At 50.6% G+C, this 18,443-nt stretch overlaps 1 protein-coding gene across 5 annotated transcripts in view; it reads right to left on the bottom strand.

Annotated features, from left to right (window-relative positions):
• The window catches only part of XYLB (xylulokinase), a 46,255-nt gene that overhangs the window by 15,023 nt on the left and 12,789 nt on the right, over positions 1–18,443 (bottom strand). For 4 of the 5 annotated variants that reach the window (XM_070359178.1, XM_070359176.1, XM_070359177.1 and 1 more), the window contains 8 exons: positions 17,000–17,118; positions 13,262–13,343; positions 9,437–9,477; positions 8,753–8,868; positions 7,827–7,942; positions 7,105–7,178; positions 6,278–6,374; positions 1,395–1,453 (listed from right to left, as the gene is read on the bottom strand). In XM_070359178.1, coding sequence (XP_070215279.1) covers positions 1,395–1,453; positions 6,278–6,374; positions 7,105–7,178; positions 7,827–7,942; positions 8,753–8,868; positions 9,437–9,477; positions 13,262–13,343; positions 17,000–17,118 — 704 coding nt within the window. Of the gene's footprint in view, positions 1–1,394; positions 1,454–1,475; positions 4,848–6,277; positions 6,375–7,104; positions 7,179–7,826; positions 7,943–8,752; positions 8,869–9,436; positions 9,478–13,261; positions 13,344–16,999; positions 17,119–18,443 lie in introns of those variants that run through there. The other variant, XM_070359180.1, reaches the window with a different exon arrangement.

Genomic DNA, 18,443 nt, shown 5'->3' with positions numbered 1-18,443 from the left:
TTGGCTAACAGTTCATGACTGCCTCTCAAAAGAATTGCTCTTGGTTGCACATGCTCAAAAATGCAGAGAGTGAGACTGAACAGAAGGACTTAGATGCAGATTCTCTGGTCATCGAACACATCCAGGTGAACAAAGCCCCCAGGATGGGACGCAGGACTTACAGATCTCAGGGTCAGATCAACCGGTACATAAGCTCTCCTTGCCACACTGAGACAATCCTTACTGAAAAAGAACATTTTGCTCCTAAACCAGAAGAGGAGGTTGCACAAAAGAAAAAGAGATTCCAGAAGAAATGGAAGAAACAAAATCTTATGGCCCTGGAATAAATGCCGCAAAAAATAAATGCAAGTAAAAAAAAAAAAAAAAAAGAATTGCTCTTGGAGCTCCCCTGCCAGTCCAGTGGTCAAGAGTCTGTGCCTCGCAATGCAGGGAGTGCAGATGTAATCCCTGGTCAGGGAACAAGGATCCCACATGCCGCAGGGCACAGTCAAAAAATAAATAAAATTTTTGAAAATTGCTCTTGGCTGAACAGAGGCTCCCTCTCCCAGGAGGTCATTCTCACCTCTTCCCATGGTAGCTAGTTGCCCCCTTACTCCAAGGTGGAGCCAAGCCTGCAGCATAGCTCAGGTACCTCATCTCCACCTGGCATGGAGCTGAAGCTGACTCTAGCCAGAACCACATCCTTGCTTATCCTTCTTCCCTTGCCCTGCCTGCTTCCCTCACTCCCTTCTCCTGGGAGCACTCTCCCAACAAATCACTTCTAGAAGAGTTCCCATTTCAGGCTCTGCTTCTAGAGAACCTTACCTAAGGCAAGTATGTTACACATCAACAGTTGACACACTTACTCAAACAGCTAAGGCAGCCTCAGGCTTATCTAAAACTGCTCAGTGTCCCAGTAAGACACTGACAGACCCACGATGTGACGGCCTGGTTGTCAGATGTTTGCAGGTTGATTCCACTTTGGGTCATATATTTCTAACACAATGAAGGACCAGAAAGACAGTGACAAAGTCTGGCGACTGTTTAACAAGAGGAATGGCTGGGAGAATCAGAGACGTTTAAATTGGAAGGGGGAAACCTTGAGGAAGACAAGAACACTGGCCTTAGATGTCAGAAGATCTGCTGTGAAAGACAGGCACTTTCTGTGTGACTCCAGAGGCTGATGCTGGGATCAGAGAGTGGAGCTGGACAGGGCAATGGATTTCACTGAGTGTAAGATTGAACCTGTTCTCCATGTGAGCCGTAAAGAGCTGGCTTCCTGGGAGAGAATGAGCTGTAAGCTCCCCATCTCTGCAGGATTGGGAACAGAGGCAGTATTAACTGCTGAGTCCCTTGCTCTTAGAAGTATTAGACATGGAAGAGGCCCCAGTGCAGAGCTTGCTACCAGCACTCACCTGTAGGAGGTCTCTGTTGTGAGATGCTCCTCCAGTGGCCAAAATCTTTGTCTTGGGCACTGCAAGGAAAAACAAAAAACAAAACAAAAAAATGGCCATGACAATTCCCCCAAGGCAGAAAGGGCTGTTGTTCAGAGTTCTTCTACCACAAAAGGCTAGTGTCAGGTCAATGCCTCTTGCTTGTCACACGGGGCTTGGGGGGAGATCTGAGGCTGGCTCTGTCCACGTGGACTTGTGAGGCCACTGCCTCACCCACCTCTTGGGGATGCAACTCATGAGGGCACACAGGATGGTTCTAAGGTCCTGGCAATGTTGCGCTTCTTTTTTTTTGAGGTCATCTGTTTCAGAGTACAAGGACAGAGGTTTTTTGTTTTTTTTAACTTTTCAAAAGTATTTATTTATTTACGTTTGGCTGTGCTAGGTCTTTGCTGCTGCGCGGGCTTTTCTCTAGTTGCGGTGTGAGGGCTTCTCACTGCGGTGGCTTCACTTGTGTGGAGCGTGGGCTGTAGGGCCTGCAGGCTTCAGTGGTTGTGGTGTACAGGCTCAGCAGTTGACCAGGAATCGAACCCATGTCTCCTGCATTGCCAGGTGGATTCTCTACCACTGAGCCACCAGGGAAGCCTCAGTGTTGTATTTCTTAACCAGAGTGCTCAATGAACAGGTGTTTGATTTTTTTACTGTTTTTACAGTTAGCTGTATGAAGCATATATTCTGCTGCATGCAAGGTATTTTCCACAATGAAAAATAATAAACTGCCATCTAGTAAAAGACATATAGTTCCACTTCAGGTTAAAATGGAGATGACCAAGAAAGAACATGCCTTGTACTGTAACAATGAGAGACCGCTGAAGCAAAAAAATACATATATATTTATTTAATGCTAACAAAAAGTGGTAAACGCAGGGAATTCTCCAGTGGACCAGTGGTCAGGACTTGGCAATTTTACTGATAAGGGCCTGAGTTCAATCCCTGGTCGGGAACTAAGATCCCACAAGCCATGCGGCATGCCCTCCTCCCCCACAAATAAGTTGTAAATGGAAAGAAGTGTAAATAAATTCTGGAATGAGATGAGCCCTTAAACGCTGACTTGCCATACCTGTAGTACAAGATAGGTGGCGTAGTGACCCTCCAGAGGCATATAAACAACCAGAAGAGAGAACCTGCCAGGCATTAGGTGGTGTTGGTATGAAAAAGGTGTCCCAAAGGCAGAGCTAGCCCTCAGTATCCCCACGCCTCCCCACGGGCCGTCTAAGTGGTGATGTGGAAGCTGGAGCAGGGCGGGAAAACAGAGGGAGCGCTCTGTAATCTCATAGTGCTTACATCCCTATACTCCTGTGTCACAGGACTCTTTTACAATAAAAAGGCATTTATTTATTATGCAGGTATTTGAAAACAAATGTTATAAGCCCCTCTCAGCCTCCCCCATCTTCACCCTCGGCCACGAAGAGAGTGCCTGGGCTGGGAAGAGGGGAAGGGATGACAGCCAGCTAAGAAAACAATTCAGGACACACGAGTAGATGTTCCCATGTGATTCCATGTTGGAAAATCAAACCATACTCCATTCACGACTGCAAGAGGAGTCAGCTGGGCGCGATGTAAAGCACCATGAAGGCTCTGACAGTTTGGGTTTGTATGTACCCTTTGTAGGTAAAACGGGAACAGGACTCTGGCTTTATAAAAATAAGTTCATAAAGGGGACTGAAAGAAAGTGCTCCCAGACTGCAAGTGATTAGGGAGAGGAGATGGGATTATAGGTGGCTTCCTCTCCTTTGTTTTCAAAACTTGCTATTAAAAGGCTGCTTTTTTAAAAAAAAGTTTTTGGCTGCACCACACGAGATGTGGGGCCCTAGCTCCCCAACCAAGTTTCAAACTCGTGCCCTCTACACTGGAAGCACAGTCTGAACCACTGGACCGCCAGGGAAGTCCCTAAGGCTTTGTTGCTCTTATAAGTCAACCTAAACATAATGAAACATACGTGGAAACGTAAGCTGAAAAGGAACCATGGCGTTGGCCCCGCCCAGCTGGGCGCATATGTCTCCTGGTGTCTAAATATCAAGACAGGGATCATTCCTTAAAGGAAGCAGATGTAACCCAGTGGTTAAGAATCTAGAGTCTAGGACCAGATTGGCTTGGTTCAGAAGGTCTGCTAGCCTGGAACCCTGAGCCTTGGTTTCCTACTTTGGGAAGCAGGAGTGATACCCACCCCAGAGATATTGCTGTTAATAAAGATAAAGTGCTTAGGAACCGGGCTGGGCACACAGTAGACACTCGGTACATACTGACACCTGCTATTATCATGATCACCAGTCTTACTTCAGATGTCTTTTTATTCTTCTTAGACATTATTAAAATGAGATTATGACTGTTCAATACAGAAACGAGAGGGACCTCCCTGGCGGTCCAGTGGTTAGGACCCAGCACTTTCACTGCCAGGACCTGGGTTCAATTCCTGGTCTGGGAACTAAGATCCTGCAAGCTGCTCAGCTGGGAACATGATGCCTGCAGTCCGTGCAGCCCTTGTGCCCTTTTAGGTTCAAGCGTGTCCATTCATGTGATCTTGTTTTGAGAGGAGCTCAGAAGAGCTGGAAGGACAGGTTTGATTCGCCCCCTTAAGCTTGCTAAGAGGATAAGTAACTTTACGCTGTTTGCACAAGAATTGCTTCAGAGGCTGGGAATGCTGACATGATTGCACTAGTCCCCTGGAGCCCAGGAAGGTCTCTCCACTCTCACTGCCTCTCCCTACATACTGGGCCAGTGGGGATAGCCCCCCAAAGTGCCCCCTGCTGACGACCAAAGAACCCTTCCGGCCAGTCACTCATGTCCACCTCAGCTCTGGCCCTGTCCTGCTCACCTGGGCTCACTTCTCAGGGAGCTTAGAAGCCTGTGGAGACCCTTGGGGAAATTTCTTTTTACACTTTTGGTGGAAGAATGGAGAAGAGTGGGACTGTTTATAAAAGTTCAGTTCAGTTCAGTCACTCAGTCGTGTCCAACTCTTTGTGACCCCGTGGACTGCAGCACACCAGGCCTCCCTGTCCATCGCCAACTCCTGGAGTTTACTCACACTCATGTCCATTGAGTTGGTGATACCATCCAACCATCTATCCTCTGTCATCCCCTTCTCCTCCTGTCCTCAATCTTTCCCAACATCAGGGTCTTTTCCAATGAGTCAGTTCTTTGCATCAGGTGGCCAAAGTATTAGAGTTTCAGCTTCAGCATCAGTCCTTCCAATGAATATTCAGGACTGATCTCCTTTAGAATGGACTGGTTGGATCTCCTTGCAGTCCAAGGGACTCTCAAGAGTCTTCTCCAACACCATGGTCCCATGGCTAAGACTCTACGCTTCCAATCCAGAGGGCTCAGGCTCCTTCCCTGGTCAGGGAACTAGGATTCCACATGCTGAAATGAAGATCCTGCATGCTGCAGCTAAGACCTGGTGCAGCCAAATAAATAAATCTTTAAAAATGAAAAAAAAAAAATGTTGTTGAGCTGTATACATCCTAACAAATGCACATGTGCACCATATGCTGACAGCCTGACGTGTTTTCAACTGAAGACACTTGTATAACCTATGAAACAGAGTCTCACCAGCACCCCAGAGGCACCATGGCCCCCCCGGAAGGTAACTACCAACCAGCCAGACTTCCAACGACAGCAGACACTTTCGTCTGCTTTTGAACCCGCTGTACACGGAATCTGTCACACACTTTTGGGTTGGTTTCTTCTGCTCAGCGTTTTCATTTGTGAGACACATCCATTTTGCTGTGCTTGGTTGAGGCTGGTTTACCTTCATTTCTGCGTAGGATCATGTCATCTGAACACCCCACGAGGCATTTATCCTACCTTCGACAGACACTGGGTTGTTTCCAGCACGGGTGTCAAGCACAGGGCCCCGGGGAGTGGCCTTCTGCACGACTTTAGTGAACACGTGTCCACATCTCTGTCCTGCATCCGCCGGGAAGTGAGGTTGCCAGGTGGGTTTGTACGCAGCTTTAGTAGCTGCTGCCTAACGGGTTTCCAAAAAGGTTTACCTAGTGCCTACTTTTAAAGTGTCTTTTTTACCTGATAGGTTCAAAGACATAAAATACACACTCCACAGGACTTGGATTGTCGGTAGAAGTATCATGAGACCCTCAAGCTGAGAGGATTTCAGGGGTTTCGACCTTCTGTTGACCACAGCTGCTGCCCAGAGGGATAAATACATCTCGGAAACCTGGACTCTGTGGTCGGCTGGTCCAACATCCTTCAGACTCCCCCAGACCATTCCAGCAACATCAGTAGGGGCGCTCACTGACCTCCTAAAGCTGCCCATCCATCGCTCAGTTCTTAGAAGTCCCTTCCTCCTGTGGGTCTGCCCCAGCCCTGGTTCTGCCCTCTCCATTGGAGGTCTCTCAGTTCTGACGGTGGTTCTACATCCCCTCTCTTACCTGTTCAAGCTGAAATGCCCAGAGCTGTGCCCCACGGGCAGGGGTGCGCCCAGAAGGTGAAGGTTCAGTGATGGCCCCCCCAGACCTTTGCCACCCGCATTGCCTGTGTCCTCAGGATCCCAAGCTTAGGACATTTTGTCTGCAGGATGGGGCTGAGGCTTATAGACAGATCTCTCAAATCCTACAGTTCCTGGCCAGGAGATGAGGCCACTGGTGCCAGAGCAGAGAGGCAGGAACAACCCACCTCCTAGTCTATGCCTGCCCACAGGAACAGTCCACCTCATCCCCCCACCAGGTCCAGGCTCTATTTCCCTCCTGCAAAAACAAGGACCCCGTGATGGAGCCTTAAGAGTGTCCACGAGGCCTGGTGTGAAGGCAGAAAGGGTCTCAAGCACCTCAGTGTGTGAGCAGGACCCCTGGACCCCACTCCAGAACACAGCCCCCTGGCAGCTCACTTACTGACTCGATAGCCCAGCGCCTCAGCATGAATCTTCTTGGCCATGAACTGTCCCTCGATCAGTGCTCGAATCTCTACATCCTGGGGGAATGCCGAGACCTGTCTCCAGGAGAAAGCGGACAGAGTGAAGAGCTCTCATTGTCCACTCACTCTGTGTGTGTGTGCGTGTGTGTGTGTGTGTGTGTGTGTGTATGCGTGTGGTGTGTATGTGTGTGTGTGTGGGTATGTGTGTGTGTGTGTGTGTGTGTGGTGTTTTTAAACAATAGCCCAGATCTGGTGCTCATGACAGACCTCCACTGGAGCTCACCCATAAGTGGTGTTCTTGAACCACTGACTTTGCCTGTCAAACACACACACACACACACACACACACACACGTGCACTCATGGCCTCACTCACCCCAAAGTGGACTTGGGGAGTCAGAGCATGGGAGAGCTCAGGCTCAGTCTGTATGGGATTAATCTCCAGCTTATGGAATTAGCAGATACAAACTACTGTACATAAAATAGATAAGTAACAAGGATTTACTGTATAGCACAGGGAATCATAGTCAATATCACGTAATAACCTATAAAATATATACAGGTTACATATTTTTTCAGAATATAATTTGAAGAAAAACTGAATCGCTGTGCTGCACATCTGAAACTAACACAATATTACAAATCAACTTTACCTCAAATCAAATTTTTTTTTCAAGTATTTGTTTTATCACTGGCTGATTAAATGAATGAGGTCCCTAAAGCTAGCATAATTTCATAGGTATTTTTAAAAATTTAATAGTCAAAAATGGAGTCAACGTAGCTCAACTGACCAATAACATACATACCTCATGGTTTTCTGCACTAAACCTATGGCGCCCGATAATTTCTGGGGTGATTTCCATGACATCAAAATAAAAACCTGAAACAAGACCAGGAAAAGATTAGCTATCAGTGGTCAAAAATAAAAGATCAGCTTCTCAACAGCTTTGGAAAAAAGCAGGGTGAAATGACCCTACATCCCTGTTCCCTGGGCCTCCCATTCCCTGGAGGAGACTGTGAATATTCTAAGGTCCTTCTCTCCAGCAAGACAGAGGGAAACTGGAAAGGCCCAGGCTAGCTCCTCATGGAGACAGTTCTTCCTACACTCACCTGGCAGCCCAAGCCAGGGGGCAGCTGGCTGTCCAACTAACCCTACCTAAAATGCCAGCACAGGTTTGACCCAGGGAGGCATGTTCCCTCCCTGCTCAGATGGCCTGCCCCAGGGCGGGGCACTTTTCCTAACAGGACCTGGTGTCTGGGGCAGAAAGCTGCACGCAGGGATGCACCCGGGCAGAGCAGACACTGTGGCTGCCACCTCTGATGCTGTCACCAGGCGCTTCCAGGGCACAGAAGATGCAGCTCTGGCCTGGTCTGCCGCTCCCCGCCTCACTCAGATCGGGGGGGTCCCACATGAGTTTTAGGGCCCATGGAGCAGAAGTGGAGACAGTCAGGGCTCCCCTTGGCTCCTCCCCGGCCCTGTCCTGCTCCCCCGGCAGCTGTTCCCTCACAGGCCCGCTCAGCAGCCTACCCAGGTTTCCGCCGTTCCCCATCTCTGTGGACTGCAGCGCCTTGGAGAACTTGCTCCAGGAACCAGAAGCAGACTCATCACGGATCTTCTCTCTCATCAGGGAGCCATTTTTAAAGCTGCAGAAGTGCACACACAACCCTGAGGGAGGTGCTAGGTGCGTTCTGAGTGGATCCACGGGCTTTGGGGAAGAGTCCCAGGTAGAGGGGCTGCAGGTCAGGCTGGACCCCATCCCAGCCAGTGCACAGCAAGGACCTGAGGTTCCGCCTCATGTAGCAAGCCCGGTGCACCTCCCCAGGAGTCACCAGAAAATGCACTTGTCCTGGGGGCTCTGTCTACAGAGGAGGCTGCCACGGAAGAGTCCCAGGGAGAGACAGAGCTGTGGTTTCGGCACATTGTACCCTCTGGACAATGGGCAGAACTGGCCAGATTTACTAGACTGACATATTCTCCAGTGGTTCCTGGAGCTTAAAGGCTAAAAACCTTCTCTTGGTAGCTTCCAGCAGGTCGCCAAATGCCTGTTTGGAAGATGCAGAACAAACCCCTTTCATGAGAACTGTCAGGAGGCAGGATGCCCTTACTGCCATTGGTTGAAGGTCCACCATGTGCCAGATACGTCGTAACATCACTATGAAGTAAACCTCTTGATCCTCCCATTTCATGGGCAAAGTGTGGCTAAGATATGCTCTGGGGTCTACCTCAGGCCACACGCAATACAGGTGTTGGGGATGGAATTTGTACCTGGGCTTGGGAGAGACTTCAGGTCCTGGGCGCTTCCCCCCACCGCACCCCAACACCAACTCTGCTCTCAGCAAGACCCAGTGAGTCCCTGGGGTCTCAGGTGCCCCCAGAGCCTGCTCAGTGGAATGCCCCGGGGGCTCCACACGGTGCCAGTCCTGCCCACACCTCCTCCCCCACACCCAGCCTACCACAGGAGTGCCATGTAGTGCTGGGGGTCAACCGGGTTGCAGAAGATGTGGCCTTCCAGGGCAGGCGTGGGCTCCTGGAGCCAGAGGAACAGCGTGTCGCTGGTGCCCAGGCTGACCTGGAGAGAGACAGGCAGAAGTGAGGTGGCTCCACCTCTGGCACTCCAGCAGAGCCGCCCTGACCCCCTCCTCGCTTCACTGTCCAGGCTGCAGACCCTTGGATTAAATGCCATTTCTTCAGCGAAACCTCTGCTGACCCTCCCACACCAAAATCCAAAGTCAGCTCCCCAGATTCGAGCTAGCACGAATTCCGTGGGCTGTTTTTCTAGAACTTACTACAACTACCTCTAAGTCATGGATCAGGTGACGACTGGTTTCCCACTAGAAGCAGAAGGGTCTGGGTTATGTCTTTATCGCCTGGAGGGCTCACAGTCCTCTGGCCCGAGGTCTGACCCTTCTGCCTGTGCTCACTGTCAAGGCAGGCAGGGGACCTGTCTACTCAGCACAGGCAACTGACCTCCTAAGAGAGGAGCTGTGGGCAGGTCCTGGGGCCTGGGTCTCCCTCTCCCCTCCCTCAGCTGCCTTTTGACCCTGGATGCCCCACTGATAGGATACTGCTGACACCCAGTACCCTCGTCCCCTGGGGCAGGAGCTGACCCCGCCTCTGGGAGGGAGAGGTCACCTTACCGCAATGTCACCTTCCTCCAGCCTCATGCCTGCCAGCGAAGCTGAGAACGGGAGGGGAGCCTGTGGTTAGCTGGAGGTCGCAAGGGAGCCACTTAGCAAACCAGTCACCTCCCTCAGATAGGAGTGAAGCCCCCACCTCCAAACCCCAGCCTACAAGCTGAGAGGGAGGCAGGAGCAGGGTGGGATGAGGGCCAAGGACGCCCCAAAGGCCAGGAGGTGAGACTTGGACCATACAGAAGGCTGAGCACCGAAGAACTGATGCTTTTGCACTGTGGTGTTGAAGAAGAGTCCCTTAGAGAGCAAAGAGATCAAACCAGTCAATCCTACAAGAAATCAACCCTGAATACACATTAGAAGGGCTGATGCTGAAGCTGAAGCTCCAATACTTAGGTCATGCGATGCAAAGAACTAACTCACTGAGAAAGACCCTGAAGCTGAGAAAGACTGAAGGCAGAAGAAGAGGGCGACAGAGAATGAGATGGTTGGATGGCATCACAGATTCAATGGACATGAACATGGGCAAACTCCAGGAGATGGGGAGGGGCAGGGAGGCCTGGTGTGCCGCAGTCCATGGGCTCACAAAGAGTCAGACTGAGGGACCAAATGACAACCAAGGCCAGAGGGTGGGGTATCCATGCTCCAGGCCTCTGACTGGGCTCGGAAGCTGCATCTACAGGGATCCACAGTCCCCACCCTCTGTTAGGACACACAAGGCGAGGCCTGAGTATGGGGCTGTCCCTGACCTCAGCTGGGAAGGAAAGGGGCAAGATTATGTTGACTGTTCCCTTTGACATGAGGCCCATGGCAGCTTGTTTATCTGCCTTGCTCACTGATACACCAGGTGTCAGAGCTCTGGACTCAGGAATCCCACCTCTAAGCCTGCAGGGACAAGGGACAGGACAATGTCTGCACTGTCTAAATACTAAAAGCCATTCCTACCTCACCTTCCACTTCCATCCGAGGGAGACTGGTGAACTGAATGCCAGAGCAGTGGAACCCGAGACAACCACATACGAAGTTCACAAAAACACTGCCTTGGTTGATTAAAATGTGTTATTTATGGGCACAGAAAAAGAAAGTTAGAAGGACTAGTCCTCAAAATTTTAATTGTGGTTATCTCTGGATTAAGGGATCGTGGATGATTTTTTTACATTCTTCCCTTGGTTTGTCAGTACTTAAAATCTGTTCCTGCAATGAAGAGGTATCCCTGGTATATAAGAAAAAAGCGTAAGACTAACACATTATTTGAGGTGGCAGGAGAGTGAAGGTCAGACTTAGGGAGGGACTGGCTGAGGGCTACCTGCCTGGTACTTCCAACATTCAACCTGAAAGCAAAGCCCCAAAGGTAGGTTTAAAAAGCTGCTTCTTTGTCATTCCTTCTCAAACTTGCCCAGAAGCTCATGTTTCAGTGGTAAAAAAGCAGGCTCATTATTTTCCCTGACATTCTTCTAGTTGATAGAGTAGGCCTAAGAATATACATTTTTCTAAAAAGACTCAAGGTTACCGAAAGGGAAAGGGGAGAGGGGATAAATTAGGAGGTTGGGATTAACATACACACATTCATATACATAAAATAGACAAGCAACAAGGAGGCACAGGGAACTCTACTTAACACTCTGTACTAACCTATATGGGAAAAGACTCTGAAAAAGATACATGTCTATGCATAACTAAATCACTTTGCTGGACGTCTGAAAGTAACGCAACGTTGCAAATGAACTATATTCCAATATGAAAATATATATAGTTATATTTTTCTTCTAATGAGACTTGATGAACTTATTTCCATTTTAAAAGAAAACAAACCTGGCCCGCAAAGTGTAGGGCTGTCCTGAGTTGCGCACCAGCTGCTCTTTTCTGAGGGAGACTGGGCCCCTCAACCTTTAGGATAGATAGGAACTGGGGGCCTGGCATCCCCGGGGAAGCCTGGGCACCAGAACACGCCCGTCGCAGCCCAGAGCTGCCTCTCAAACTAGCGCCAGGAGGACAGGCCTCACACCTCGCTGCTGCAGGAACTGGGTCAATGTCCACCAGCCTCCGTCTCACCTCATCTCAGGCCCCTAAGGAACATGAGGGGCCCTTCCCCAAAACCTGCTCTGAGTCTGGGTTTGTGCCTTGACAACAGGGCTCTGCGCAAAGGGCTACAGAATCTGCTCAGGGACAGGGCGGCCCTCGTCTGGCTCCTGGGAGCTCCCAGCAGATGCCAGAGTGGTGGTCACCCTGGAAGGGAGGAGACACAGCCAGGACACTGACGCAACCACACGGTGGCAGGGACATGCTCACGTGCCCCCAGCTCCAAAGCAGACGGGCCCAGAGCAGACCTCGGAGCACCATAAGTGCTATTTATACTGGGGACAGAAACAGCAGTAATGGCAACTTAAATGCTTTTTTCTCCTGGTCACAAAAGTACACACAGATACTGCAGGCAATGTGGAATTTAATAGCATCATTATGATGAAGGGCTTCCCAGGTGGCACTAGCGGTAAAGAACCCACTGCCGAAGCAGGAGACATAAGGGACACGGGCTCAATTCCTGGGTTGGGAAGACCCCCTGGAGGAGGCATGCCAACCCCCTCCAGTATTCTTGCCTGGAGAATTCCATGGACAGAGGAGCCTGGTGGGCTACAGTCCACAGGGTCACAAAGAGTCAGACACGACTGAAGCGACTTAACACACGACACATTGTGACGACGCGTGCATTTTAACAAGACCTTCAGCTCCATTCTTAGGCACACAGCTCCACTCCTAAACACAAGTGCCTCTTTTTATTTTATTTTTGCCGTCCACATCCTCATCTGCATAACCAGTAGGAGGCAAGTACAGGGAGGCTGTGGGTGTGGAAGCCAGGGGGAAAGCTGAAGCCAGACCCCAGCCTCCACTGCAAAGCAGTCCAAGCCCTTTCATATGCACCTCTCAGGCTCACCTTCTTAGAGCAGGAATGGCTGCACAGGGTGGCAATTTGGCATAGAGTTGCCAGATAAAATACAGGGCACTCAGTCACATTTCAATTTCAGAGAAATAACTTGGGATACACACTGAAAAAGCATGTTGTTTGAAGTTCAAACAATGCCTGAGTTACACTTATACTACTAGCTCATCATTTGTCCTTCCTCTGAGTTCAAGTTGGTATTGTATTTGCATTTATTCTATTTCTGTTTACTTTTTCCATCAACCCTGATTTGGTGGCTCATTAGGAAAGGGCTACCAGGATGAGGTGAGGGGCAGCAGTCTGGGGCCATTTGGCCTTCCTTGAGAGACCTGTTGGGAAACCCCAGAGAAGAGAAGGAGGAAGAGGAACCAAGAGGCTTCGATGAAGAGTAAGTCGTATCTACATCACTGACTCGATGGACATGAGTTTGAGCAAGCTCCAGGAGATGGTGAAGGACAGGGAAGCCTGGCATGCTGCAGTCCACGGCGTCGCAAAGAGTCGGACACAGCTGAGTGACTGAACAACAACACGTCAGAAAAGGGGTGAGAGTCTTAACACTGGGTACTGGAGGAAGAGGTGGAGGAACTGAGATGCTTACTTTGGAACAGAAAAGGCAGGTCAGGGAGGGTGGGCTTGACTGTCTTCCTCCACTGATCAGCTCTCACCTTGCTGGGCAGCCCTGGGTGGCCCCAGGTGGGTACCTGTACCCTGTGGGTACAGCCAGGGCCAACGCAGGGCAGGTACAAGGAGTCAGTGTTCAGGCGAGCAGGGGAGCAGGTGGCCACGGAGAGAGGGCCTGCCAGACAGGCCTCCCCAGGAGGTTGGTTGGCATTCGCCAGTGTTCAGCAAGGACCAAAGCAGGCTACTGGGGGGGTGAAGTCCCAAGAGGTACTCACCTGGGTTGTCCCCAGTGAAGGCCACCACTTTGCATTCTGGAGGAAACCCATAGCGCTGGACAAAGTAGGAAGAGATGGCTCCCTGAGGAGAGAAAGCAAGTGTGTTCTACAGAAGCAAATCCCACCTGCTTGGCACAGCTGCCCACCTTCAGGCCACGGGAAAGCAATAGGCCTGGGTGGGGCCGAGAGGCTCATCACAGCCGGGACGTCCTGTTCACAGAACACCAGCAGAGCCCAGCACGGGGCTGGAACCATGAACACGAAGTTGTCCCACTGCCTCAAGGCACGCTTGATTTTGAGAGTCAAGGCAGCTAGAATAAAACCGTCCCCAACGTGGGCTCGCTTTGTAAGCCCCAAATTCCGGATGTTACATTAAAAATTATTAAACAAACTTGTGGAAATAGATAATGCCTTACACACATGCTCTAATAGCCCAGCAATCAGATCATGAGCAATCAGACATGCATACGCAGAGGTCAATGTTCTGAAGAAAATAAACCAAGGAAAGGCGCCGTGGGGGAGGAGCCTCCACCAGCAACCAAAGCCCTCAGGGCCCCTTGGAGACTTCCTGTGGGATCAGAGGCAGGGGTGCCTTCTAGACAGACCTACAGTCTTTAGAAAGCACAGTTATGAAAAGAAAGCTCCCCGACCCCACCCTCTTCTTTCCCTGACTTTCTCTTAGTTCCAAAAATTTTAAATAAATGATGAGATTTCCGGGACTTCCTTAGTGGCCCAGTGGTTAAGAATCTACCCTTCCACTGCAGGGGGCGTGAATTCGCTCCCTGGTCGAGGAACTAAGATCCCACATGCCCAGTGGCACAGCCAGAAAAACTTTTAGAAAAGGGATTTCCCACTGTCTGGGAAGACCACTTTGCTCCATCCAACAACATTTCGGATTTCCATGAGAATAAAGCCTGGGAGATAAATGTCTTGGCCTGAGTTGCCTCAGAGAACAGAGTCTGAGTCAGGGCTTGTGCAGGTGGCTTATTTGGGGAAGTGACCCCAGGAAATGAGGGTGGGGGTTGAAAGAATGAAACGGAAGGGTACTCTGGGGAGCCGGTGCTGGCTGTGGGCAGCATTTGAGGCAGGCTGTCCTCTTGCGGGTGGGACAGGGAGCAGCTCTGCACAGCTTCTCACAGGAGAAAGGTGTGTGTGTGTGTGTGTGTGTGCGGGGGGTTAACCCCGATCCCCCAGGCTGGCAGAGCACAGCTGCAGAGTTCCAGAAGCCCCCAGGGCAGAAGAGGGAAATGAGCTACAGCTCAGGCAGGAGGCTGCCAAGGGACACGTGAGGCCACATCTCCTGGTGAAAAAGGTGGGCTGGGAGGTTGCGAGGCGGAGGCGTCGCTACATGACATCTCCAAAAATCTTCCTGCAGAAGGGGAGAGAAAGCCATCTGGGCACCACCTTCAGAAAAAGAGATGACAGAAAACATGAATTTTCCTTGTTTCCCCCCATCACGTGGGTACATATGTTTCAAACGAAAACACACTTTTCCAAATCAGTTCTTTTCTGTTCCTCAAGCTGCTCGCGTCTGCACGAGGCCCCTCTTGGAGGCATGTGTTCTTGGTGTAAGGCAAACAAAGCTGGCTGCCGTGGACAAAACACTGCTCTCCATCGACTGGAAACTAAGAGCCGTGTGCAATACCGGTCCCAGAGGCTTGGCTGTTTTCTGTTCGCCCTTCCTTTTTCCCTTTCTGCTGTGCATCAGCCTGCCTGGGTTCTGAATTGTCTGCTTCTATGGGGCAGGACACCCTTAGCTCTGTGTGCGGGCTTCACAGCACCCTCTGGGTGATATGTGTGTGCTCAGTCGCGTCTGACACTTAACCATCCCATGGTCATTCTATCCTAGGCAAGAATACTGGAGCAGGTTGCCATTTCCTCCTCCAGGGGATCTTCTTGACCTAGGGATCAAACCCATGTCTCCTGCATTGGCAGGCGGGTTCTTTACCACTGAGCCACCTGGGAAGCCCACCCTCGGGATGATGACAACGATCTGGCTTTGACATTCTGCTCGTGGTGGCAAAGGCTGTTTTCAGCTCCTCCTGTTGATAGATAAGTGTTTCCATGGCTGGAACTGCCAACAGGAGGCACTCATGGTAGCCTGGTTCTCCATGTGCTCTGGTCTCCCTCACCGCTAACACTCAGCCCCACTCAGCGCTTCCACTTGTTCTGGTGTGGGGAAGGTGCTTCCCACCAAATGGCCGAGTGCAGGGTGCTCTAAGAACTCAGTTGGCCAACTAGGAGAAACCAGAGCATGGACAGTGGCTATGCTGAACATGGGTACCACACCGATGGTTGAAGTTCTTTCACCGAATCGTTCCCTTTATCAGATATGTATGCTTAGTTGCTCGGTCATGTCTGACTCTTTGAGACCCCGTGGACTGTAGCCCGCCAGGCTCCTCTGTCCATGGGATTCTCCAGGCAAAAATACTGGAGTGGGTTGCCATGCCCTCCTCCAGGGGATCTTCCCCACCCAGAGACTGGACCCAGCTCTCCCACTCTACAGGCAGATTCTGTATCATCTGAGCCACCAGGGAAGCAGATGTAGATTTTGCAAATATTTTCTCCCAGTTGGTAGGCTGCCTTTTCACTTTGTTAATGGTTTCCTTTGCTGTGCAGAAGCTTTTCATTTTGCTGTAGTTATATTTGTTGGGTTTGCTTTAGTTGTCTCTGCTTTTAGGTTTTTTTTCTTAATATTTGGCTATGCCAAGTGTTCGTTGCAGCACACTGGATCTTCAATCTTCATTTTGGTGGCATGCAAACTCTCACCTGTGGCAGGTGGGATTTGGTTCCCTGACCAGGTTTGAAGCTGGGCCCCCTTCACTGGGAATGTGCCGCCCTAGCCACGGGACCACCATGGAAGTCCCCTGCTTTTAGTTTCAAATGCAAAAAAAATCTCTGCCAAGATGAGTATCAGGGAGCTAACCACCTGTTTTCTTCTCAGAGTTTTACGGTTTCAAATTTTAGATTCAAGCCTTTAATCCATTATGGATTAATTTTTGTATCTGGAGTCAGACAGTGGTCCGGTCTCATTCTTCTGCATGTGGCTATCCCAAATGTTCTTCATATTAGCCCTGGGACCAAGCACCATCTTAAGTACATTACATATATCACCTCATTCATTCTGCACAACAGCCTGACAGATAGAAAGTAGTAGCGTTCCTACCGCTCCAGAGACAGTGGAAGTGAAGAGGAAACAGGCACAAGGTCACAAAGGCGGTTAGCAGCAGAGCCCACTTCCACCCCAGACGGTGCGGCTCCAGGGCCCATGCTCTCCCCAGATCATTGGCACTTCTTTTTATTTTCTCCAGACTACCTGCCCCAAGCTTCAGTGGTGGTCCCTATCCCTTAAATTTCCATCTTGTGCATTTTTTCCTAAGGAGTGCAATCACCCAGAACATATGCCTTCAATCCTTTTCCCATTCTAATTATTTTCCAGGGCGCAATTTTCCAAAGTCCACTCCCCAGCCCCCTCACCCCCTCACCCCCTCACCCCCGCCACGAGGCAGGAATCTGCAACCAGGCCTGAGCACCTGAATGCAAGGCAGGGATCCAGACATTGTGCACTGACTCACGTCAACTACTTATCTTGTACTAGACAAAGTTCCAAGTGTGCGTGCCCTTGTGTAAATGGATGGATGTGTGTGTGTCGGGGGTGGGGTGCGTGTGTGTACTATACCACTTCCCCAGCAGCAAACCAGCTCTCCAGTGAGCCTCGCCACCGGGCAGGGGACCTACCACAACGGAGCAGGATGGCACCGGCCGGCCAAGCTTCTCCTCTAAGCGAGGTGCGCAGGCCCCAAGGCAAGCCTGTGACCAGACTTTGTCCTGAATCTGCAGCAAATTCATTCCAGAACCTAAGGAAGGAAGGATACAAGAAGGAAAAAACAAAATTTTTTAAAAATGTGTCCTTTATTCATTTTTTTCCCCAATTTCTGGGCCATACTTTGTGGCATGTGGGGTCTTAGTTCCTCAGCTAAGGAGCAAACCCACGCTCCCGCTATTGGCAGTGTGGAGTCTTAACCACTGGACTGCCAGGGAAGTTCCAAGAGAAATCTTTTAAAAAATCTTTTGTAAAAATGCACAAATCTAGCCAAGAGTGGATCATTTTCACAGCAAACATGTACCTGGAGCTCTTCCCTGATGGAATGTATACAACAGATCTGGGTCACTCTGCAGTGGGCCTCTGGTCTCTAAGACCTGGTCGGGGGAGGCAGCTCCCAGCAGCAGCATCTAGGATGGCTCTGAGTGTCCCCTGGGGTTCAAGGCTCTGAGGCAGCCCTGGCACCAATGTGGGTTTCTCAATCACATCTAACTTTTCGAGGGAAGTTCTCAGATGCCTCCAAACTTCCTCATACTCATCACTAAGATCAGCTATGTGTGTGTGAAAGTCACTCTGTCATGTCTGACTCTTTCCGACCCCAGGGACTGTAGCCTGCCAGTCTCCTCTGTCCATAGAGTTCTCCAGGCAAGAATCCTGGAGTGGGGAGCCATACCGTTCTCCAGGGATCTTCCTGACCCAGGGATCAAACCAAGGTCAGTCTCTTGCACTGCAGGCAGATTCTTTACCGTCTGAGCCAACAGGGAAGCCCTGGTGATCAGCTAACTCTTCCCTAAAATAATCTACTTCTCCTGAGGATGGAGAGTGGGGAGAATCCAGAGCACAGGTGGATGGGCCTCTTCCTGGGGCCCAGGAGGGCCCTGCCTCAGACCAGTGGGCTGGGTGCTGCTGGAGCCCTGTCCCCATGTGAGATGGTTAGACAACTGGTAAATCAGTAGGTGACTTCTAAGGCGACAGTGAGGGGAATGGGTGGAGGCCCAGCTGAGGGTGAAGCTCAGTCGTGTCCAGAGCAGCAGTGGAACTTTCTCCGGTAGCGCTCAGCAGCCCAGCTGCGTGTGGAGAACACCGGTGGGAACGGGCTGCTCCATGTGTAGCTCTCTGCTGGCCTAGCTCCAAGGAGCTGGGCTCCTGGGCAGGAGGAAGCTTTTCTTCTCCAGATCGTGAGCAAAGCTTGGGGAGCACTCCTTCGTCACTTTACTCTCTCTCCTTGTAAACTAAACCAGTGTCTGGCACACAACAGCACTCACACACTTCAGCTGAACTCCCAGAGACTTGGAGTGTCCCAGGGGTCTCCTAAGGTCACTCTCCCAGGCCTGGGCTCTTGCTCTGCCTCCTCCTCCC

Source organism: Bos mutus, chromosome 22 (assembly GCF_027580195.1).
Source record: "Bos mutus isolate GX-2022 chromosome 22, NWIPB_WYAK_1.1, whole genome shotgun sequence".
Taxonomy (NCBI): Eukaryota; Metazoa; Chordata; class Mammalia; order Artiodactyla; family Bovidae; genus Bos; species Bos mutus.
The sequence above is the reverse complement of the archived record's forward strand: the minus strand, read 5'-3'. Positions and strand labels throughout refer to the sequence as shown.